The sequence below is a fragment of the Eptesicus fuscus genome, chromosome 4 (genome assembly GCF_027574615.1).
Source record: "Eptesicus fuscus isolate TK198812 chromosome 4, DD_ASM_mEF_20220401, whole genome shotgun sequence".
In the NCBI taxonomy this organism is placed as follows: domain Eukaryota; kingdom Metazoa; phylum Chordata; class Mammalia; order Chiroptera; family Vespertilionidae; genus Eptesicus; species Eptesicus fuscus.
The window spans coordinates 215,514-240,935 of record NC_072476.1 but is presented as its reverse complement, the minus strand read 5'-3'; the positions used below and the strand labels follow the sequence as shown (position 1 = coordinate 240,935).

At 47.0% G+C, this 25,422-nt stretch overlaps 1 protein-coding gene and 1 pseudogene across 1 annotated transcript in view; one reads left to right on the top strand and one right to left on the bottom strand.

Moving 5' to 3' along the window:
* IQCK (IQ motif containing K) overlaps positions 1 to 25,401 on the bottom strand; it is a 113,862-nt gene extending 88,461 nt beyond the window's left edge. The window contains exons 1-4 of the mRNA XM_054714376.1: positions 25,196 to 25,401; positions 19,780 to 19,844; positions 18,089 to 18,218; positions 16,303 to 16,400 (exon numbers count right to left, since the gene is read on the bottom strand). Coding sequence (XP_054570351.1) covers positions 16,303 to 16,400; positions 18,089 to 18,218; positions 19,780 to 19,844; positions 25,196 to 25,361 — 459 coding nt within the window. The 5' untranslated portion in view covers positions 25,362 to 25,401. The remainder of the gene's footprint in view (positions 1 to 16,302; positions 16,401 to 18,088; positions 18,219 to 19,779; positions 19,845 to 25,195) is intronic.
* On the top strand, positions 4,386 to 4,526 carry LOC114229140 (U2 spliceosomal RNA; annotated as a pseudogene).
* Positions 25,402 to 25,422: the final 21 nt, after the last annotated feature.

The following is a 25,422-nucleotide window of genomic DNA, read 5'->3' as shown; positions in this document are numbered from 1 at the left end:
CCTTGGTGCACACGCTTCCTTGGTGCCGTGGTGCACCTCCCCGGGGTCCCTTTATTGTTATCTCAATTTTGTTTTAGTGCTGCCTGGCCCTGTGGCCCTTGGACTGTTTTTCTGTTTAGTTTCTATATTCTGGGTATAGTAGGCTTGATCATTGCCCCCACAGATGTCCATGTCCTAATCCCAGGCTCCATGAATATGTCACCCTACGTGGCAAAGGAACTTTGCAGATGTGATTAAATTAAGGATGCTGAGATGGGGAAATCCAGCATCCTTAATTTACTGAATCTACTATTGAATTTGGAACCCTCCCTGATGTAATCACAGGGTCCTTATAGGGGAGGCAGGAGGGCCAAATTCAGAGAAAAGATGTGAAAGTGGAAGCAGAGGAGGAAGTGACTGTATTGCTGACCTTGAGATAAAAGAGGGCCAGGAGCCGAGGAATGCAGGTGGCCTCCAGTGGCTGGAAAAGGCAAGGAAACAGGTTTCCCCCGGCCCCCAGAAGGAGCTTAGACGTCTGAGCCAGTTACTCTACCCTGCAGTGGGCAGGAGAGTACCGCACAGCAAAACACTGTCCTGGCACCAAAATATTCTCAAATATCCCTCTGGATATTTACGAGGTAAAAAACTTATTCCTAATGATCTGAGCCACAAACCTAGCTCCACTGAACACGTGAACACAGGTCTTTTTGCATTGTTTTAACATACATGGATTTTTTCAAAAAAGCAACTGCCTTGTAGATCAAGAGAAAACTATACTTTATTTTATTCAGAACCTAAGTTTCTCACCATTTCATAAAATCGCATCACCACGGACAATATCAGTGACGGTATCTGAGGGGTTTAACCTGCCTTTTGTAGTTGCTGTGTTCACGGTGATTCTGTGCATTGGTGCAAGCAAATGCCCATTAAATACCTCCCCGTGCAGTTTTACTTGAGCTTTAGAAAAGGAAATTCATGGCACTAATATTATAAACGATTAGGGACCCAGTGCACAAATTCGTGCACCTTGAAAGGAACTGTGGGCCACGAGGCTTCTGTGGACACAGGGGTGGGTCTCGGTCCATCCTCTGCGCCCCCACCCAGCCCCTCCTGCCGCAGCACCCGGTCCTGTCTGCTGGCAGCCCACTCCTGCTGCTGCCGCTCCCACAAGCTGACAGCACAGAGCGACTGGGGCTGGTGCCAGCAGCAGGTGTGAGCAGGGCTGGTGCTGTCAGTGGATGCCAGTAGCAACAGCTGCCCCGATCGCCCCTCAGGAGCAGGAGGAGGTGGGGAAGCCCTCAGGATCGATCAGGGCCAAGAGCCGCTGCTCACACTCTCTGATAGTGTCGAGCGATCAGTGCTGGCACAGGGCGCCGGCAGCGAGTGCAAGTGCCTGGCGGGGCCTTGGTATGCGGGAGCAAAGAATTTTCAGTAACCACCAGAGTCTCGCCCTGATGACAGCGACCGGCGCCCCGCCTTGGTCTGGCACCCCCACTCACCTGCTGCACCATTCTGCCCCGGCTGACGCCCGCCATGTTCCATGTGCACCCCCTGGTTGTCAGCACACGGCATAACGACCTATTGTTTGGTTGTTCAGTTGTTCTGCTCTTCGGTCTATTTACATATTAGGGTTTTATACATATGTATATTGACTTTTATTTTATTTCTCTTTTATGTGATAGTCCACTAAAATGTAAATGACCACTGTACATATTTTTGAAGTTGCTGTACAGATAGATGATGATGATGGTGGCCCATGATTAACTGTACCTCCTGGCCCCTTTACATGTGACCTTGCTATTACTTCTAGATGGAGTCTAGACCTCACCCGCTGAAGAGGTGCTTTGTCGGCTGCTGGCCTTGAGAGCTGTTTGGACCAATGGACTGTTGTGGAAGTGATGCTTTTGGGGTTCTGGATCCCAGGGCTTCCCCTGCCACCATTGCCCTCCTGAAAGACTGCCTGAAACCACCAGGCTGTGAAGGCATAGGTCTGGCCTCGGCAGGACAAGGGCACGTGGAGACCTGTGAGACTCAGCCAAGAGCCAGCACCAAGGCCCGACACGGGAGTGAGGCGACTGAACTTCCCCTCTTGCCCAGTCACCAGCTAAATGCAGCCACAGGAGTGAGTCAAGATGAGACCAACAGCAGAGCTGCCCAGTCAGCCATAGAGATAATACGTCACTGTTGTCTGAAGTCACGGAATGTTCATGTAGTTTGTTACACAACAACACAGCAACTAGGCAACTGGCAAACAGGCAATGTTACTGCAGCTTTTCATCTTAGGACAGTAAGAAGGGCACTAGAAAGTGCTTGGGTCCCAACAGGTGGCTAACCAACCCGTGATGTGGCTGCTGCAGGGCCACCCCCACCCCCCATCCCTTGCATGTGCACTCTGCTTCGGGCCCCCTTTCCTTTCTGTCCCTGGAATAGGCCACTGAATGTGGCCGTCCTGAGTCGTTCCGGAAACTTGAAAAGAGCTGTCTATATGTTGCATAAGTCAGTCTACACCAAGCATGTCAAACTCGTGGCCCACGGGCCGCATGTAGCTCACAATGAACATTTTTGTGACCTACCAATATAAGGTATGTAAGAAAGTTTTAATACAAATTTTGTAACTTGTTACAATATCCTGTTATACATAATTATTAATAATCAACTACAATGTTCACTAATGGCTGATGACTATAATCGTGTTGCATCCATTTCCCTTAGGTGCCTTACACTCAGCACACCATTTCTCTCCATGAATACTAGCAGGGAGTGTTATAGCAGCCGATGGCCACATCTTTAGTCTTGGACTGACTTGTTTGGTGTGTGCAACAGGAAATATTTTGCTTTCAGAGAACAAAAAAAATAGGTTTATTTGTGTTATGCTTATTAATTTGTGCAGTTATTCAGTGTCTGATAAGTTTAAAGTTCAAGAAAAAATTTTTATTAAAATGTTCTATTATTTTATGTTAATGATGATTCATTTATTTCAGGCCTTTGTATTCAGCATGTCTCTATCGAAATAAACCTATGAAAATTGAAGCTTTTGCTTTTTTGCAGCCCACGTACACTTATACCTTGTTTATTTGGCCTGTGTTAGCCTTTGAGTTTGACATGCTTGGTCTACACAAAGGAAATGCCTGTACAGATATATAGCTGGCCTACCTGTACACTTCCACCAGCTATTTGTATGAAGTAATCATTTTCTATTTTATATCGGTCACAGAATATATTTGTTTAACAAAATACAAAACACTGCTAGCACCCAGCTAGTTTCACAGCACAACTAAAAGGCCCACTGGCTTCATTTATAGATGCTCTCACTTCAATGCCACACACATGCCACTTAAATCTTCTCACACATCGTTGCAAACATCCATCTGGGAAAGGGTGAAATACATCTATTTCACTTGCTCAATATCATGAAATGCACAGGGCCTCCTTCTAGTGCTAAGGCTGAGATGATTCATGGAAATCACATGCGGGAGGTGTCTCTCAATTGTGATCTCCTCCAAAAATTAAGGAATAGAACAATTAAATAAGCTGAATTTTATCCTGAGCATTTATGAGATTTAACTATCTATACCAGCGATGGGCAACCTTTTGAGCTCGGTGTGTCAAACTTCGCCAAAAAACTGAGCATAACTCGGGTAGTGTGTCACTTTGAGGAAAAAACTAACTCCAAGACTCTAGTCGCAAATGTTTCATCCTCAGGAGCAGCAAATGTTTCATCCTCGGCATGCGGCCACGTGTCATCAGAAATGGCTACGCGTATCAGTGCTGACACACGTGTCATAGGTTCGCCATCACTGATCTATACTAAAAACCTAGGTGGCCCTCGCGCCCTCACAAAATGTTGTTACAAGGTGGCCGCCACAAGATGGCCATCACAAGGTGATCGCCACAAGATGGCTGTGCGCACAGCATAGGCAGGGCCCGGCAGCCACTCCACATGGTGAGGCTTGGGGGTCCTGGCAGAGAAGGCGGGTCATGGCAGGGGAGGGCAGCTGTGGGCAATCAGGCCAGCAGGGAAGGGCAGCTATGGGCGATCGGGCTGGCAGGGAAGGGCAGTTGGGCCAGCATGGGAGGGCAGTTGTGAGCGATTGGGCCAGCAGAGGAGCAGTTAGGTGTCAATCAGGCTGGCAGGGGAGCAGTTAGGGGGAAATCAGGCTGGCAGGTAGAAACGGTTAGGAGCCAGAGGTCCTGGATTGTAAGAGGGATGTCTGACTGCCTGTTTAGGCCCAATCCTGCAGCCAGACATCCCCTGAGGGGTCCCAAATTGGAAAGGGTGCAGGCCGGGCTGAATTTCATGGACGGGGCCACTAGTCTAATAATAAGCAAACTATAGAGTGTCCCTCCAAACATGTTTATGCACCCTTTGAATACTTATAAAGGCAGTGTTTATTAAAGTACATTTCATCACTTCTCGGCCTTTTGGTTAAGATCAAGTGTAGTATCTGTTCTTATCAGTTTAACTAGAGGCCCGGTGCACGAAATTCATGCACGGAGGGGGGTTGTCCCTCAGTCCAGCCTGTATCCTCTCCAATATGGGACCCCTCGAGGGATGTCCGACTGCCCGTTTAGGCCCGATCCCGGTGGGCAGTCGGATGCCTAAACAGGCAGTCAGACATCCCTCTCACAATCCAGGACTGCTGGCTCCCAACTGCTTGCCTGCCTGCCTTCCTGATTGCCCCTAACCGCTTCTGCCTGCCAGCCTGATCACCCCCTAACCACTCTGCTGCCAGCCTGTTTGCCCCCAACTTCCCTCCTCTGCTGGCCTGGTCACCCCTAACTGCCCTCTCCTGCAGGGTTGATCACCTCCAACTGCCCTCCCTTGCAGGCCGGGTGCCTCCCAACTGCCCTCTCCTGCAGGGTTGATCACCTCCAACTGCCCTCCCTTGCAGGCCGGGTGCCTCCCAACTGCCCTCTCCTGCTGGCCATCTTGTGGTGGCCATCTTGTGTCCACATGGGGGCAGGATCTTTGATCACATGGGGGCAGCTATATTGTGTGTTGCAGTGATGATCAATCTGCATATTACTCTTTTATTAGATAGGATAGAGGCCTGATACAGGGGTGGGAGCCAGCTGGTTTGCCCTGAAGGGCGTCCCGGATCAGGTGGGGGTTCCCTTCGGGTGTGGGGCAGCCTGAGTGAGGGGCCTGTGGTGGTTTGCAGGCCAGCCATGCCCCCTGGCAACCCAAGCGGAGGCCCTGGTATCTGGAATTTATTTTCCTTCTACAATTGAAACTTTGTAGCCTGGAGCGGAGCCAAGCCTGGGGCTCCCTCCGAGGAGGCCAGCAGCCATTTCTGTTGGGGTTATAATTGAAACTTTGTTGCCTTAAGTGGGTGGGCCCGGCCAGGGTGTGTGGAAAGCTTTGCTTCCCCTGTTGCCGGTGGCAACCCTGGCCTGCTCTCTCAAGCTCCATTCTGCCGCCATTTGTTTGAATTTGTTTACCTTCTATAATTGAAACTTTGTAGCTTGAGTGGAGGCTTAGGCCTGGCCAGGGCAGGCGGAAAGCTTGGCTTCTTCTGTTACCTAGGAAAGCTTGCTCTCTGTGGCTGTAGCCATCTTGGTTTGGGTTAATTTGCATACTCACTCTGATTGGATGGTGGGCGTGACCTGTGGGTGTGTCAGATGTATGGTCAATTTGCATATTTGTCTATTATTAGATAGGATATCTGATACATCCTCTCTCCAAGTCCATTATATTAAATGTATTTTTGGAATAGGGAGATGGAATAGGAACTTACTCCGTCCACTCATCGACCCGGTATTGCAGTACCTCTGGGAATGGTGCATCAGAAAAAAAATAAATTTCATTTTCAAAATTGAGCTTATCAGCTGTTAAAGTGTGTTTACATTTTTGGGGGACACCCTGTATTTGATTAGGATCTTTATGAAACTAGTTGGAATCCAATTTATAATATTAAAATGACAAATTAAAAATGACATAAACTAAAAAATCAGGTTATTAAATGAATCAAAATGAAAACCACAGTGTGTTCATGGTGGAGCTGATTCTAAGGCCAGGTCTTGCCCAAGCCCCTCTCGTGCATGTGTGCAGACACAAACACACTCGCCAGGCATGTGCACACCTGGCCACGTGCTCTACAGCATAGTAGTCAGGCAGTGCCTCCCCCCCGTCCCACTGCTTTATTCCCTTATCTCTTTGGAGTGTCATGTACTTATAGGACAACCTAAATGAAGGGCTTCCCCCAGGTGCCTGCAGAGGGTCTGGCCTGGGGACTGCCCCAGAGCTGCCTAGCTTCTCACTCCTCTCCTGCACAGCCTCCAGACCCCTTTCCAGTCAGAATCTGGTCTCTGCTTTTGGCAAGCCCATAGGCCAACCTGCAACATGGTCTAGCGATCAAACTTCTGGACTCAGGAACCAGGCTGCTTGCTGTGAACCATGGCTTGCTCAGCCTTGGGGCTGCGTAGCCCCTTCTGTATGGTGGCAAGAAAAGCACCCACCGGAGGACCCCGGGGAATTCCATGGGTGCCTGCGGGCGCAGGGCTGGGAGAGGGCCCAAAAGTGCTGGAAACGATTGTTCTTGAGTTCCAGCCTCAATCCCGAGGACTTTCTCCTTTCTCTGCTCTCACTCCAACAGACCTGCGCAGCTTACTTCCAATCCGGACACTGCAGGGACAGGCAGGAAGTTGCCTCGTATGTAATCGCCATGGCAAACTGACAAGTGTTCTCATAACTTAACTGCTATCTTGAAAGTAGATCCTGACTTTACTTTTAAGGAACCATATTCATTCACTTATCCAACAAATATTTAGTGGGTCCTCCTATGTACTATTGGGGCTCTGTCATATCACAAAACAATATAAGGAGGGCACGAAAAAAATGGCTAGAAGGGTAAATACAAATGAGCAATTATTCTTTAGTAACTTAATATAAACGCTTTCAATAAATTATTTATTTATTTAGTAAAAAAAAGTTTTTCTTTATTGTGTGGTTTAAAAACAACACCTAAAGCTACATGATACTAGTGCTTGGTGAACTAACTGTGAGAGGCTTCCCAGAGCCCCTAGTCATACTCCGGCCGTCTCAGTGTTACGGAAATATTTGAATTGTGTTATTGTCCTTTCCCATCCCAAGAACAAAGGCCTCCAGTTTGCCTCTGCCATGCTTTCCTGCAGTAGGTGTACAATTGGCTGTCCTCCCTGCTCTGAGACCCCCAGTCTGCAATGTTCCTGCTCTGTCCGGAGTAGCATTCTTATTACCTGTGAGTCTGAGATTCCACTAGCCATAGAGCATGTACAAGGGAAGTTTTCTGGAAGGATTCTGTGGGCAGCATAACCAAATGTGAAATGCAGTCCTTGTTTCTTAATTGTGAGTTTATCTTAATTAAACAAGATTTGTATTTGAATGTGACATCTCTGGTACGTTCTCTGTTACAAATTTTTTCTTTATTTTTTTTCTTTAAAAATCTTTATTGTACAGAGTATTAGAGATTTCCCCCTTCCCCATCCCTTTTTGTCCCCCTCTACCAAGTTCCCACCCTGCCCCAGGTCTTCACCACTATACTGTGTTCACAGCTAATCTCTTCCCCTCCCCCCTTCCTTCTGAGATTCGTCAGTCTGTTCCACGTTTGCATGCCTCTGATTCTATTTTATTCAGTTTACTTTGTTCATTAGATTCCTTGTTTGTTTTTTTTTATTTTTAGATTCAATTGTTGATATGTATTTACCACCATTTTATTATTCATATTTTTTATCTTTTCTTCTTCTCCTTCTTCTTCCTCTTCTTAAAAAATACCCTTCAACATTTCATGTAATACTGGTTTGGTGGTGGTGAACTCTTCTAGCTTTTTCTTGTCTGTGAAGCTCTTTATCTGACCTTCAATTCTGAATGATAGCTTTGCTGGGTAATCTTGGTTGTAGGTCCTTGCTTTTCATCACTTTGAATATTTCTTGCCACTCCCTTCTGGCCTGCAAAGTTTCTGTTCAGAAATCAGCTGACAGTCATATGGGCTCTACCTTGTAGGTTACTAACTGCTTTTCTCTTGCTGTTTTTAAGATTCTCTGTCTTTTGCTCTTGGCATTTTAATTATGATGTGTCTTGGTGTGGTCCTCTTTGGATTCCTCTTGTTTGGGACTCTCTGCACTTCCTGGTCTTGTAAGTCTATTTCTTTCACCAGGTAGGGGAAGTTTTCTGTCATTATTTCTTCAAACAGGTTTTCAATATCTTGCTCTCTCTCTTCTCATTCTGTCACCCCCATGATGTGAATGTTGGTACATCAGAAGTTGTTCCAGAGACTCCTTACACTATCTTCATATTTTTAGATTCGTTTTTCTTTTTGTTCTTCTGCTTGGGTGTTTTCTGCTTCCTCATATTCCAAATTGTTGATTTGATTCTCGGAATCCTCTACTCTACTCTACTCTACTCTACTCTTGAATTACTGTAAATTATTCTTTATTTCAATCAGTGTATGCTTAATTTCTGTCTGTTTTTTGTTTGTTTGTTTGTTTTTTCATGTCTTTGACATTCTTATTAAGACCTCTGATGGTCTCATGAAGAGCCTTGGGTAACCTTATAACCATCGTTTTGAACTCTGTATCCAGTAGTTTGCTTGCTTCCACTTCTTTCATTTGTGATGTTTTGTCTCCACATTTTGTCTGCTTCCCTGTTTCTATGCATTAGGTAGAGCTGCTATGTCTCCTGGAATTGGTAGAGTAGCTTTGTGTAGTAGGTGTCCTGTAGGGCCCAGTGGCTCAGCCTCCCCATTCCCCTGAGCTGAGCACTCTAGGAGCTATGTGGGCTATGTGCACAGTCTTGTTGTAGTTGAGACTTGATTGCTGTTGGCACCACTGGGAGGAACTGGCCTCCAGACCAATTAGCTGTGAGGACCAGCTGTGCCTACAGTGGAAGAGCTGCTGTGCAGGAGAGAACCCTTTGGAGTAGGACTTGCTTCAGTGGGGCTTTGATGCTCACTGAGTCTGCCTCTTGAGTGTGTCACTTGTGGATCTGTAGAGTTGTAATCTGCTATGATCTGAATCTGTCCACCGGGTGCACTGGGTCTGTGGCCTCCTGGGAGGTGCAAAGTCAGCCACTGCCTGGGCCACCTGGCAAGAGCTACAGAGGGATCTGCAGATGGCTGCTACTTGTATTGGGCTTGCAGATGCCCTGGTGAGGCCCTTCTGAAAAGCAAGATAGACTACTGCTAGTGCTGGGTCTCGGGCCTTTTGTTGATAGGTTGGAGCATGCTAATGGAAACTCAGATATGGCTGCCAGTCAGCCCTGGGAGAGGGGAGGTCCTATCACAGGAACAATGACCTCTGTGATCATCTGGGAGAAAGCTTCCCCAGAGTTCCTTCCCTGATGCCAGTTCCTGTCCATATGTCCCTGGTTCCCCCACTGCTGTCACCCGGCGATGGAACTCAGAGGAAGCAGGAAGTTCATGCACTGGCCCTTTAAGAGAGACTGCCTCGGTCTCCGGCTGCCTTAGTGTCACTCAGCCACAATCCCCATTGGTTTTTATAGCCTGTATTTACAAGGACTTCTCTTTTCAACACTGGAACCCTGAGCTGGGACCCCCTTGTTCCTCACAGGTGGCCTCCCAATTTAAAAAAAAACAGCACATTCTGCCCCTCCTATGGGTTTCAGTGTACTTTCTTCTGTATTTATCTAGTTGTGAGACTTCATTCATCTGGATATCAGATGGTTCTGAATGATGGCTATTCTGTACTTTAGTTGTAATTTTGATGTGGTTGTGGGAGGTGGCGAATACAAACATTTACTGATGCCACCATTTTTGTTCTCTCACACAAGAGAATTTAAATGGCCCCAATAAGTAATGAATTATGCTGCTGTATTATAGCCATTTGAAGTCCAGTTGTGGAGACAGATAAGAAGGCTGGGTTATTAATTCTGGCCAGTTATCATTCAGTTTAAGCATGTATTTCCAATCATAGGGTGTGAGGAACAAGTGAATCAAGAAAATGCAAGTCTGAGTGCAGATCTGGATAACAGGAGCGCTACTTGGGTCTGACAAATGTTGAGATGTCAGTGATCCCATGTAATAATAGAGGAATATGCAAATTGTCTGGGACACCATAACATCACAACTGCTCGGCAGGAGGCATGCACAGCAGGAGCGGGTGGACAGGGAGTGCCATCACTAGGAGGGCCTCCGCACGGCCCGGCCCAGGGAGGCGCCAGTGGAGGTGCGCGTAGGCCTGCCACGTGGCCTGGCCTGGAGGCCACCCAGCCCGGGGGCGGCCCCCAGCGGAGGCGCGCAGACCTGCCCAGCGCTAACATGACGCTGCTTGCCTGTGTCCCCGCCCTGCGCTGACGTGATGCTGCCTGCGTGCGCCCCGGGCCAGGGACGTGACGCTGCCTGCCTGTGTCCCTGGCCTGGGACGTGGTGCTGCTGGCGTGCGTCCCCGCCCAGCACTGAGGCGAAGCTGCCTGCCTGCATCCCTGGCCAGTTTATTAATAAATTCATATATTATTTTCATATACATTTTACTAATTTCCTTTCATCTCTAACACTTCTATTATAGGGAAAGGGGAAATAGCAATATTAAAATATTTCCTCTAATTAATTCCCTTTTAATGTGCATGAATTTCGTGCACCGGGCCACTAGTATAATTATAAGCCTTCAAACATAACATAAGACTACATGCCGGGGTTGGACGAGGATGGGAAGGTATGGAAAGGAGGGAATCGGATTTAGTTAAGAAATCCTAAGTCAGGAAATAAAATAAGTTAATGGTAATTCACCCATCTTGCCTATGTGTAGTATTAAAATACTGAGCTGCCCAGCCCAGCCTGGAGGGACTGTGGCAGGACAGTTACATCCCATTGTGATGCCGTGAGCATCACTAAATATGTCCTCTCTTCCTCCCAGTCACAGGAGCACCTGTGTCATGCCTTTAATAGGCAAAGAAGCAGGCTCAGAGATTACTTAGGGCGTTCTGCAAGGGAAGAGTCAATTTTGAACTCCAGTGTGCCTGGCTGTCTTTAAAGTTTATTAATTCTTGCAAGTTTAACCCTTTGAATGAGTCACATTTTCTACATTCCTTGATCATTTAAACCTGAATGCCCCATGCAAGTACCCTGCAGCTCTGGTGGTCACACCATTTTCATTAGTCCCAAAGGCAGCACATCTGTGGGAGGTCAAAGAGGAAATAAGAGTTGACACAAGGATCCCTCATTAATCTCCAATACAAATAGAAATTTCTCTGATTCTTTTAAAGCACTTTACCATTGACTAGAGGCTAAAACTGTTTCCACCCCCTTGTTACAAAATTATTGATGGGTAGACATTAGATATGCAACCCTCAATGTAAAATCTTTTTTTAAAAATCTTTGTTTAAAAATATTTGTATTCGTTTAAGAGAGGAAGGCAGAGGGAGAGATAGAAACATCAATGGTGAGAGAGAATCACTGATTGACTGCCTCCTGCTCACCCCACAGTGGGGATCAAGCCCCCAACCCGCAACCCAGGCATGTGCCCTGACTGGGAATTGAATCATAACCTCCTGGTTCATGGGTCGAAGCTCAACCACCGAGCCACACCAGCCAGGCTCATTGTGAAATCTTAAACACTGCCCTTTAGCTGATTTTTGTGTTCCTGGAAGGGTTATAAATGAGAAGAATCAGAAGAACCCAAGATGGTGACATAGGTAAACACCTAAACTGCTGCCTCGCACAATAATTTCAAAACTACAACTAAAAGACAAAACGTCTATCACCCAGATCCACGGGAAAGCTGGCTGAGTGAAAGTTCTACAACTAGAAGAAAAGAGAAAAGAGCATTGAGACGTGCACAAGCGCTGAAAAGCTTAAGGCGCGCGAATCGGGCTGGCAGCGGGCTTCTGGGTGCGCTGCATTTTTCAACCTGAAGGGAGACAAGCAACCGATTACTCTGAACTCCAGTTTCTGGGGAGACGCTGGGGACCCAAACTCCTACGGGGAGAAGCTGGACTGTCTGTCATCGGGTCAGAAAGCGAGGATGACTTTCTTGCAGAGGTGCACTCAGCAATTATTGTTTACTGTGCTGGGGTGTGGGACACGGGGACTTGGAAATGCGCAAACACAGAGACAGCTGACTGGTAGCCATCGCTGTTTGCCACGTCCTAGCCTAGTGACTCCCTGAGACCCCACCTCACACAATCTACAAACCCACCCAAGCTCCACACAGTGACTTTTGTGTATAAATGGCCTGCCCTATTGCAGCTTAACCTAACAAACTGCAGCTCTGGTCAGACAGCTCCAAAATCCTCCAAACCCCAAGCAAAGAGGAGAAAACTGTAGTTCTCACTGTAGCTCCTACTGGGTAGCCTCAGACAGTAGCTGACCTGCAGCTCAATGGAGATCCAGAAGCTAGTGTATCTAGTGGTCAGTGTGAGACGACACCAGATTTCAACTACTCACATTCATAAGTGACACATTCAAGAGGCAGACTCAGTGAGCACCAAAGCTCCACTGAAACAAGTCCTGCCTCATAAGTGTGTCTCCAGCGCAGCAGTTCTTCCATTATAGACACTGCGGATCCTCACAACCAATTGGCCTGGAGGTCAACTCCTCCCAGTGACACCAACAACAATCAAGACTTAATTATAACAAGGCTGTACACACAGTCCACAAAGGGGTGCACCAAGAGTGTCCACCTCAGGTAACTGGGAGGCTGACCCATTGGGCCATATAGGATACCTAGCACACAAAGCCACCCTACCAACTCAGGGAAGCAGCAAAAATGCGGAGACAAAGAAACAGATCACAAACAAAAGAAATGGAGGAAAACACACGACTGGAGATAGAGTTCAAAACCATGGTTATAAGGTTTTTCAAGAATTTCCTAGAAAAGGCTGATAAATTTAATGAGACCCTTGAGGATATGAAAAAGGACCAACTAGAAATTAAACATACACTGACTGAAATAAAAAATGAGACCCAACAGCAGACTAGTGGAATGCAAGAATCAAGTCAAAGATTTGAAATACAAAGAAGCAAAAAACACTCAACTGGGAAAACAAAAAGAAAAAAGAATCCAAAAATTTGAAGATAGTGTAAGAAGTTGCCTCTGGGACAACTTCAAGTGAACTAACATCAGAATTATGGGGGTGTCAGAAGAAGAGAGAGAGCAAGATACTGAAAACCTATTTGAAGAAATAATGACTGAAAACTTCCCCTACCTGGTGAAAGAAATAGACTTACAAGTCCAGGAAGCGCAGAGAATCCCAAACAAAAGGAATCCAGAGAGGACCACACCAAGACACATCATAATTAAAATGCCAAGAGCAAAAGACAAAGAGAGAATATTAAAAGCAGCAAGAGAAAAACAGTTAATTACCTACAAGGAAGCACCCATATGATTGTCAGCTGATTTCTCAACAGAAACTATGCAGGCCAGATGGGAGTGGCAAGAAATATTCAAAGTGATGAATAGCAAGAACCTACAACCAAGATTACTCTACCCAGCAAAGTTATCATTCAGAATTGAAGGTCAGATAAAGAGCTTCACAGATAATAAAAAGCTAGAGGAGTTCATCAACACCAAACCAGTATTATATGAAATGCTTGAAGAAGAAAAAAGTAAAGATAAAAATTATGAACAACAAATACATATCTATCAACAAGTGAACCTAAAAATCAAGTGAATTAAAAATCTGAGGAACAGAATAAACTGGTGAATATAATAGAATCAGGGGCATATAAAGGGAGTGGATTGATAATTTTTCGGGGGAAAGTGGTGTGGGGGGTGCGGGAAGAGACTGGACAAAAATCGTACACCTATGGATGAGGACGGTGGCGTGGAGGTAAGGGCAGAAGGTGGGGTGGGAACCGGGTGAAGGGGAGCTATGGGCGGCAAAAAGAGGAACAATTGTAATAATCTAAACAATAAAGATTTATTAAATTAAAAAATACAAATAAAACAAAAAAATGAGAAGAATCACAGCTAAGTACATTTGCATAAACGCTACGCAATTAAATAGAGCTGCCCCATGGTCTAGAAGTGAATTCCAACTAGAGCCACTCATCATTTTGCCACACCTGTTCTTATTTCAGAGGACAAAAAGTTAAAAACCACCTTCGTTCTCCATTATCCTTCACTACCAGGCTGGTTTTCTTGAGGGCAGAGCTGTATTTTTGTCCCTTCCGTGTCCCAGGCCTGACCCTGTGATTAGCACACAGTAGGGCTTATTAACATTTGCTGAATAGAACTGAACTTGGATGATTTAATCTGTTTTAAAATATTTTTAAACACATTCAAACAAAAGTTATTCGCTTGTGCTCATTTTATTGTTTAATTATTGCATTCCATCCTTTGTGCGGTCCAATGAAAGGAACAGCACACTGAACATACTTTGGCCAATAGCAAGATTAAAATAAAAGTTCCCTGAAATGTGATTTGTGAGGTCTCCCTTATTTAGCAGTAGGTCCTAAAGCCAGAGGCAAGGCCACCTGACAATGGCAGGCCAGGCTGAGGCTCTGTGCTTCGCCTCCAGCCTCACTCCCACTCACCTGGCCACACTCAACCCCTGTTACCACCACAGGGGAGAGGAAGGTCAATTTGAGTAGGGGACAAGATTTAAGTTGTCAGGGAAAGCCAAATGAGCAAATGAAAAATACATTAGAATTAAAAGCAGTTTAGATTTTATTACCTAAGAAAACTCGCAATCTGTCCTCCAGAAAATGGCTATGAACGTAAACCCAGGATTTTCTCGTGGACAGCCTCCACCGCCCATTACTTGGGAGGGACGAAAGCCCAGGCCCCAGTATCACCTGGCCTTGGTTGAAGATGTGCTTCGTGACTCACGAGGTAGGCTATTGTAGGTAATGTTCAACTTCCCTGAGTTCCAGGGGCCTCCTCCCTACAAGGGCATTGATGTGAAGGGGCTCTGGCTTAGAGGGGGCTGGGAGGGAAAATGAGATGATCTGACCAGTGCGGACCTCAGTGGGCAAGTGCTCAGGGAGACGGCTCCCAGCACTCCTCCCAGCACTGTCGTCGCAGCGGCAGTGAGCCTGCAGGGGAAGGAGCCCGCGGGCCTGGGGCAGTCTGTTTACCCTCCCTGAGCAGAGCACCCCCAGCTGTTCGTCAACGGGGGGGTCTGCTCCTGGTGGTCTTCCCTGGTTCCGTCCGGACCCGGTCTGTGTTGGCAAGTCAGGGGAATGAGGCAGGATGGAGGTTCCCTTTGAATTCACCCGTGTCTCAGAACTGAGCATTTCTTTTAGAATAATATCCAAGTATTGTCTCCTCGGTTACAAACCCATCAGTGCAGGATCCCCTTCTTGTCATACAGAGAGCCTGTGCTGAGGGGCAACCACGTGGTGACATCATTCCCGGGAGTGCTTTAAAGACCCTGGGGCCATCAAACGGATTGGATTGGCACTGTGGTTACTGCCATTTTTTTAAAGTATCGTTTTGCCAAGTGCTTGGTCAATATTAAATGTTGTTGCTCTTTTATTCTTTCCATGTGGGTCACCCAAAACTCTAGTATTCTAAAAGTGCAGGGAACACACCCACCCAGTGTGTCCTGTCACATGGAGAAAAGAGAGAGTCTCTAAGGGTATTCATGTGGGGCTGTGCCAGGATGGGGACTCGACTCACAAGGTGATTGGCTGCAGTGGGACAGTGACCAGTGTGTATGAGTGCTTGCTGGGCAGGCCTCTCCTGAAGCAAGGTCCATGCATGGCATCTAGCATGAAGGGGAGGAGGGAGAGGCCAGAGGTGGGCTGATGAATCCAGCGCGGGAGAAAAGCTAAGGAGTAACAAACCGGAGAGCAGGCCCAAGAAACCTGGCAAGTAACCCTCCAGAACCAGTGGCCAGCAGAGGGCAGGGCATGTGTGTGCACAACTCCATGCCAGGGCTAGAGCTGAGTGACCCCAAACACAGGCTCTCACTCTCAAAGGGTCATTTTGAGAACAACCACTTGATGGTACTGAGGTAATGAGTTATCATATGATAAAAATGAATATTTAGAAATCGTATATAATAAAAGGCTAATATGCAAATTGACTGAATGGTGGAACAACCGGTCGCTATGACAAGCACTGACCACCAGGGAGCAGATGCTCAATGCAGGAGCTGCCCCCTGGTGGTCAGTGTGCTCCTACAGAGGGAGCGCCACTCAGTCAGAAGCCGGGCTCATGACTGGCAAGTTCAGCAGCGGTGGCGGGATCCTCTCTCGCCTCAGTGGCAGCGCTAAGGACCCATCGGGGGATGTCTGATGTCAGGATTACTTGAGCCGGGCGGGCCTAAGCCGGCAGTCAGACATCCCCCCATGGGTCCCAGACGGTGAGAGGGTGTACCCCATCCCCCTTCCAGTGCATGAATGTTGTGCACTGGGCCTCTAGTAAAGAAATAAAACCACTGACCTCAAAACATTTTTCTTTCTTTGCCTGGTGAAGCAGGCTCGCTATACCGGGAAGCAGAACTGGAAAGATGAATGTTTCCAAATATTCTTTGGGGGAACCTAAAACAAACAATAAGATGCCCAGCTGAAGATCCCAAAGGGCTGTCAACCGATGGTCCATGGTCATGGTCGACTGTCAACGTGATGGTCCTTGGGGGTGCAGTGCAGAAGGAAACTTCATTCAGTGCAAAACAATTGTGATGCAGCATAGCTGTGGGGCGCCCTGGGGCCAGGCCCCTTTCTGGCTAGACAGCTCTGCTCTGCACCCGTCTGCTCTGCACTGCTCAGGTGAGACATCTTTGGTGTTTCAACTCAGCTGGGGACACTCAGCCTTCTGTGTAAAGGGAAAGTGAGCTCTTAGAGTCAGAGGGGCTTCTATAGACAGAAGTCCCAGATCCTAGTCCCTAATTGGTCTATCCTCATGCAAATGAGGGATCCAAATCCTTATCATTTGATTGGTCCAAAAAGCACTGCCCTGATTGGTCAAGAACAGGGCTGGTCTGGTTGGTGGGGGCTACACAGCTCCAGTTGGATGGGGAAAGCCTCAGTGCTATGGGCTGAAATAGGATTCCAGGAACTCCTTTATAAGGGTTAGCAGAAACAGTGCAATCTTCTCCCTAAAGCATGGCTTGTGTGAGAGGCCTGTTTAGCAATGGCTGCTGGACTCTGCTTTTTATAATTTGAGCCCAGTTAGTTACTGGGAACCCTTTTAGTAGGTGTCTTCTTTCTCAGAGTTTATGACCAAGTTAATCTGGGAGGAACATTTGCTTCTGAACCAGAAAAAGAACTGTCCAGGAAATAACATGGCCTTCAGTATTACTCGAGGCTGCTGAGTTGGGCCCCTCTGTAGTCCAGTGAGGGTTTGGGCCAGGCACTACACAGGACCAGGACCACAGTGAGGCCGGGGAAATGATCACAGGACGAGGGGGGAACTAAAGTCAGAGAGGAACAGAGGGTACAGCAGATAGAGCACCATGGCACGGTCATGATGGCGCTGGTTGCCAAGGCCCAAAGCACACGAGCAGAGAGAACAGAACGAAGCATTTGGAGAGGCCCTGTCCCCGGGGGGCCTGGAGGAAGTGGGGCACAGGCAGGAGGTCTATGTCTCTGGCTTCAACCCCCAAAGCAGGGCAGCATGGTATTTTCTTCTACTTTTCACCTTTTGTCCCTCTCTATTTAACACAGAATCAGAGTATGCTAGTTATTTATCATTATACTAGGAGCCCGATGCAGGAAGATTGGTGCTGGACTGGGCTTTCCTTTCCCTAGCTGCCAGCACCACCTTTCCACTCCGGCCCAGCCCCTTTCCGCTCAGGCCCTAGAGCCACCTCTTTCTGTTCCAGCCCCGCCTTCCCACGCTGCCCAGAGGCCCTGAGAGACTGGGGATGGGGCAGAACGCCAGTGCTGTCGCCATGGCGACGACACAAGCTTCCCGCCCGCCCTGTCACTCGGCGCACGGTATATGCAAATTAACCGACATCTTTGTTAGATTAATTTGCATATCACTCCTGATTGGCTGGTGGCATAGCGGAGGTATGGTCAATTTACATGTTTGTCTATTATTAGGTAAGATTTCAACCTTAAAGATAAATCAATGGAAAAAGGCTACTTCTTTTAATAATTAAAACAAGAACACATTTGTTATTTACATAGTCTCTCTGAGGTCTGTCTGTCCATCCCACCCCCACCTTGTGGTTTTGCAATGTTACAAACCCCAAACCAGGAAAGAGGAAATCTTCCTTACTTACAGGTTTTGGGATCAATTGTTTCCAATTTGATTTGAGTGCAAGGTATGTGTGAGTCCGTGGCCCAATGAGGAAATGGGAAACTGTGCTCTGCACTGAAGCCACGGAAAAGGCTTTCTTCCATCGGTGAAACCTGGCAGGGGTGGAGAAAATCAATTCATATAAATAGCTTAAATAATTACATTTTCTTTTGTAACCTAAGACAGGAATACAATTCTGCATCAGACTTTAGGTTCTAGGGGGCATATTGAGCACAAGTCTTAGATCTCTTCCCTCCTGAGACACATAAATGGCAATCGAAGAATACCCTCTAATAGAGAGAAGAACAGGAGGACCATCCGTGGATGAGATGTGCCAACACTTCCAGAAGAAACAGGAATTAGAGCTGTCAGGTAAGAGAGGGGAAGCAGCAGCCTAAACCTGGGCGGATGGGAGTCCATCTTCCCACCAGGATTCCCGAGGGCTTCATGCTCAGAGGTTCACGTCCTCAGAGGGTGAGGACGAAAAGGGGATGACAATGGACAAGAGTGTTAAGTGAAAATCTGGCTGGGGCGCCACTGGTCTGCTGCCCACATTTCCCTTCTGCCTGCTCCTGCCACCTCAATATGTGTGAAGCTAGGCTCACAGCAGCGTTTTCTATCCAGCTCTCCTTTCCAATGGCTCTTCTACAAACAAATTTTAAAAACAGCCTTGGAAGGAGTAGAACTACTCTGGGTGCCATGCTGGTGGTCAAAAGATTTTAAAAAAATTGACCATTCATTTGGAGGCCACCTGCCTTCGGACCATGAATAAAAGTCTTCCAGTGATCAGTCACTCCCCGGGAGCTCTCAGACAGTGATTCTAATCACAGAACAGATGTATCTAGAAAACAAACCCATCTGCACAACAGAAGAAAACCATACCAGCTACAGAGAAAAATCGACTTGGGCCCGCATTTTACATTCTGAATAAACAGGCAACGCTTCCCACACAGAGAAAGAACATCAACAGCATACACAACAAAGATCAAGATCTACAAAGAACTGGCCCTGGAAGAAGCACAATTCAGGGAAGCGACTGTGATTGGTATCTGCAGAGAAATGTGAGAAAACAGTGCGTCCATAAAGCAAGAACAGGACGCCTTGAAAAAAGAACAATCCCAGGTCAAGTCAGTTCTTAGACAAGGTTCTCTGACAGCTGCAGCTGCGGTAATGGACTGGGAATCTAGTCTTAGGTTTGGGTCCACCCCTGTGACTCTGCTGAAGTCCCTTCCTCTCTCAGGGTCTTGCTTCATGTTAAACTCCAGTAAGTTCCTATTCTGCTCCAAGCAGACTGCCCGAGGGCCTCTCTTCCTGGCTGCTGCTCTTGCCCTCCTCCCTTAATGCAGGTGTCTTCTTGCCTCCTTGGGCCTGCCTGGGGAAAACTGCTCTGCCTGTAACTGTCCCCAACGTGGACATGTGGGGACTCCACTGTACAGGCCTTTCTTACCCAGGATCTCATTTGAGCCACACAGAGGCACTGTGAATTAGTCAAGGATTACCTGATCCATTTAACAGATAAGTCACACTGTTAGAAGCAGAGCTAGGACTGGCCCACGTTCCTGGTTCTAGCTCCAGTGTCTTTCCTAACTCGTGACACTGTGCGACAGTCCCCAGTTGTCAGTACTGTTCTCATCTGAGAGCTTTCATTTACGGCTCAGGTGGGGCAGGACTCACGGTGAGCACGGCTTCTTGCTGGGTTTTGTAGCCCTCTGGAAAGGGGGGCAGCTCCACTTCGTACTCTAAAAGGAGTGCAGGCAAACCATCAGTTCCGCACCTAACTGCAGTCTACCAGGTAATTTCCCCGCCTCGAAGTAAAAATTCTTAAGTTTTGTCTTGGTTGGGGGTTTACAGAAATGAAAAATAACTGACCATTACAAGTTAATAATTAATGTGAAGTTCCTTATTTAAAATGAATGAGATAATTATTCACTTGTGTGAAGAGTCCAGGCTTTATGTAAAGAGTTTAAGACTCTTCCTGAGAGTACAACTTTAGATTTTGACCCAAATTATGATAACTACAAGAGAATGAGGAGGATCCTAGGAAGAATATAGCATCCAGGGAGGAGAGGGGAGAGAAAAAGAGGGAAACCTGAGGAGGGCAGCAGCAGCAGAGGGAAGACTCCCGTCTGGAGTACAGGACTGGAAAAGCCAGCCCATAAGCCCTCGCTACTCAGAGCACGGCCAGGCCCACAGCGCCGGCATCCCTTGGAGCTAGAAATCCGCATCTCAAGTCCGGCCCAGCCCTGCTGGGCTGACCGGCATTTAGTAAGACCAGGGGCTTGCACTGTACCCACACTGACGTTGGAGAAGTCCTGCTGTAAGCGCCAGCAGTTTCTCATCCTTGCAGCACGTTAGAATCACCTGGAAGCTTTTTGAAACTACTGTATTGGCCCAACCCCAGAAATTTTGATTCAATACTAGTAGGTCTGGGGCAAGAGCCTGGGAATCAGTGCTTTAAAGTTCTCCAGGTGGTTCTCCTACGCAGCGAGGTGGAGGACCATTGCCAGGTTTCAAGGCTGATCACAGCCCACCTGTTGGAGAGCTTCATGCACAGAACAATCCACACATGCTCTGCAGGTAAGGCTGCTGCTGCGAGGGCACAGAATGCCCGCGGCCAGATCAGTCCCCCGCCAGGAAAGACTGATACGCGTGTTTCTGGAAAGGCCAATGTTTTAAAGGTAACGGTATAGTTGCTTTGCATTGATGAGAGAAAAAAAGGTTTCTGGGCAAGAGGATATTAATGGAATATAGTTGTCCTGGACACAAGTTTTATTTCATTATCTAGTTCCTTAACAGACAGTAGAGCATTTCTAAGCAAAAAAAAATTTTTTTAATTACTAGGTATCAGGTTGGAGACAAGTATACCAGGTGGCAGGTGATAAGCAATTCTGATTCCCAAAATAACAAATTATCACAAACTTACTTAAAACAACACAAATTTATTATCTCAGTTCCTGTGAGTCAGGAGTCTGGATGTGGGTGAGGTCTCATGAGACTGAAACCAAGGTGTGGGCCATGGCTGTGACCTCATCCGAGGGCTGGGGTGCTCTGCAAGCTGGATTGGTTGCTGGCAGGACTCAGTTTCTGTAGGTCTGGGTCCCCATCTCCTTTCTGGCTGGTGGCGAGGACTGCGCTCAGCTCCTAGAGGCTGCTCTCAGGGCCTTGTCACAGGGCAGTTCACATGGTCCTTCGCTCACTGAAGGCAAGCAGAAGTGTCTTCTGCTTCAATCTCTTTGACTTAGTTGAGGTGCTCACCTGATTAGGTCAGGCCCACCTACAATGATCTCTCTAATTTAAAGTGAACTGATTACCGACTTAATTACTTCTGAAAAGTCTCTAGACAGCAATGTCTAGATTAGTGATTGATCAATAATTGGGAGGTAAGTGCACTAGGGGAATTTTGGGGGCTGGGCCACTGAGAATTCTGCCCATCACAATAGTTCTAGATCTACCACTTTTTTCCCCTCTCAAACAAGCATGCAGATTCACCCTTCTTTCCCCAACCTTTTGAGAATCACCAAAATAGTGCGAAAGCTATTTATCTGAACTTAAGGTATAGACAGCTCTATTCCTTTATCTGATTGCCAGAGCTTATTGTGAGAAAATTCCAAATAATACAGAGATGTCATGTAGAGAGTATAAATCACACATAATGTCTTTACAACCAACAGCCAATTAGATTTGGCATAGGTCCAACCTAATCTTTTCAATGCACTTGCTAATATACATACATATGCAATACACAAATTTATTTACTTTAGATCTAGATTAGGTCAAATCATCCAAGTTTAGAACCTTGTAACAGTGTCCTTTTTCTTAAAAACTCATACTACTTTTACCCTTTTTTGAAATTTGTAAAAATTAATCTCTTTAATAGACTGTGTGTTTTGTGACTGAATTACCTGGGTCTGTTTGTGCTCACCATCATATTCCCACAGAATACTTGCTGAATGAATGAATAAATGAACCAAACAGTATGGCAAATTACTTTTGACCCTTGATCTACTGATTCATTCCTTGATACTTACTGAGAGCCCACTATGTTGAATCTTTCAAGGCTGCTACGAGTATTATGTACCACATTTATTCAGCCAGTGTACTCTTTTTTGTTGTTATTGTTAATCCTCACCTGAGGATATTTTTTCCAGATATTTTCGAGAAGGGTGGGGGATACAGAGAGAGAAGCATCGATTGATTGCCTCCTGCACCACCCCTCCCCCGGGATCTAACCTGTAACCCAGGCACGGTTCATGTCTTTGACCAGGAATTGAAGCCGAGACCCTTCTTTGTGTTGGCCGGCGCTCTAACCATTGAGCACATCGCCAGGGCAGGGAATTTGCTTTTTAATTGTATATTTCCTAACAGAATGTAATACTTACCTCGAAGATAGGATTTCCCCCAAATCCTATTTCTCATGTTTGTTGTGAGAAACTGAATTTACTATGTTTGTTATAGAAAACTGCATTTGTTAGAACATTTTAAGAAATCGGGCTTATTCCTCTAAGTTATAATAGTCATTAGTGTACCAGTGTGTACAATTCACCATCTTGATCTCTCTAACTTCATGCTGTAACCCTATCAAGTCCTTGCTTTTCGGAGAGCCCTCTTCCTCTTTGCTTTCTCCCTACCGGCCTGTTTGACTAAAATAAATCTCACGATTCTCAAACACAATGCAAAGCATGTTTCTTTGTCAACAATAACACATACGTATTGAGCACTTCTAAAACGTCAGGAACACTGCTGAGCTCCTTTGCATACACCATCTTAATCCTCACAACACAACAGGTGGGTACAGGATGACTCCGCTCTCACAGGGGAAGCTGAGCAGCTTCTCTAACAAAACACCACTAGCAAAAAGTATGATGAAGAGCTATTTGGCTCGGAAAATTGAAAGCTCTGGGGAAAAGACAGTCACGATAACAAAGTTCAAATATCTGACTGGATTCTTTAGGGTAGAGTGATTAGCACCAAGGAGCTAAGGACCAATGGGTACAAGGTTTTCTGAATAGAATGCAATGTGTGCATGGAGAAGGAAAGCGAGCACAGGATGGAAGTTGGAATGGATCGCCTTTGAGGGCATCTACCACTCTTGAGTCCACTGTTCTCTTCCTCCTATCTCCCACTTCTCTCAATCCTTCACTTTCTCTGACCTGGACCCATATACTATGCATTCATTCTTTTTTTCAGTCAACAAGCATTTGCTGACCCGTACGGTAGCCACTAACCACAGGTGGCTATCTAAATTTATTAAAATTAAGTAAAATAAAAAATTCAGTTCCAAAACTGTACTAACCACATTTCAAGTGCTCAATAACTGCATGTGGCTAGTGGCTACCACACTGGGAAGTTCCACTGGACAGTGCTGTCAGATGGCTGAGGTAGTGATGTAGCCACAAGAATGAACAAGCTGAGTTCTTGACCTTGAGGAGCTTACAGCCTGGAGCTGAGGAGCTTACATTACTTTTTTTTTTTTTTTTGGTCTTCATTTGCTGATGTGTATTTCATTTATCTACAAAACTATGGACCTACTAACAGTATTTTATAATAACAGAATTCTGTATGAATATAAGATAAAAATATAATATTAATTTGTTTTATTGGCCTAGTAATAAGCAACTAGACAGAGAAATGGGGAAAATATACTACTTTTAGCAGAAAAAATATATATATTTTTTCTTTTTATTAAGGTATTACATGTGTCCTTAACCCCCCATTGCCCCCTACCCCCCACACTCATGCCCTCACCCCCTGGTGTCTGAGCCCATTGGCTAGGCTTATATGCATGCATACAAGTCCTCTGGTTCATCTCTCCCCCTTACCCCCGCCCTCCCCTGCCTTCCCTCTGAGGTTTGACAGTCTCATTGATGTTTCTCTGTTTGTCGATCTGTTTTTTTTTATCAGTTATATTGTTCATTATATTCCACAAATGAGTGAGATCATGTGGTATTTATCTTTCACTGACTGGCTTATTTCACTTAACATAATGCTCTCCAGGTCCATCCATGCTGTTGCAAATGGTAAGAATTCCTTCTTTTTTTTAGCAGCGCAGTATTCCATGGTGTAGATGTACCATTGTTTTCTAATCCACTCATCTGCTGAGGGGCACTTAGACTGTTTCCAAATCTTAGCTATGGTGAATTGTGCTGCTATGAACATAGAGGTGCATATGTCCTTTCTGATTGGTGTTTCTAGTTTCTTGGGATATATTCCTGCAAGTGAGATCACTGGGTCAAATGGGAGTTCCATTAAAAAAAAAAATACTTCTTAAGAGCTAACATTATTGAGCTCTTGCTGTTAATCCATCAGTTTTCTAAGTCCTTTCTGTGACCATTCAGGTGCATCCTCCTAACACCATAAAATAGGTACCATTACTACGCTCACTTTAGCGAGAGAGTAAGTTAAATAACCTGCCCAGCGTACATGGAGCATTTTGTATAGGGCCTCAGGATCAGGGGATGGATGTGCAGGGCCACAGAGAAGGGGAGGACCCATTGGGGGATCTTAGCGGAAGGTTAAAAGTGAGAGGGATTAAAACCCAAGAGCGACTGGCCCATGCTCCTTCAACACGTGGGCCACAAATTATCAACATCAAAATTCTCCCGGCGCTCAAGAAAAGGCAGGTTCCTTGAACCCCATTAGGAACTCTGTGGGCGGGTCCTGGGAGCCCAGGTGTGAATAAAGGTCCCATCTCCGCCCAGGATTCTTTCCTGTTCCCTGAGGAGGTTCGAGCTCCATGGTCCACACCACCTGGTCCGATTTTACACCGCTTTCCCCACTCGGCTCCAAACTTGCCCCCGGACTGCGGAGGAAGACCGGAGGCCGCGCCGCAGAAACATCAGCGGACCCTCCAGGCCGGTTTCCCGGGCGTTAGACGGGGGCCCGGCGGGTCAGCGGCGCAGCCGCCAGGGGGCCTCCGCGTCAATCACCGGGGCCTGAGCCCCACCCTCGCGGCCCGGCCCCGGCCCGGCCCCGCCCCCGTCCTGGCCCCGGCCCGGCCCCGCCCCCTTCCTGCCCCGGCCCCGCCCCCTTCCTGGCCCCGGCCCCGCCCCCGGCCTGGCCCCGCCCCCGTCCTGGCCCCGGCGCCGCCTACCTTCGCAGATCCGCTCCCACAGGGTCCTGCCCGGCTGCTCCGCGGCCTTTCCCGGCTCCGCGGGCCGCTCGAGGGACGCGGGGCACGCGGTGGGAACGGACTCCAAGGAGCCGGCCCGCTCCTCATGCTGTGCGGAGCGGCTGCCAACCCTCCCGGGCGCCGCCATGGTCGCGGTTTCCACGGCAACCGCGCTCCCCGCCCGGCCACGACCCGGAAGAAGCTGGAAC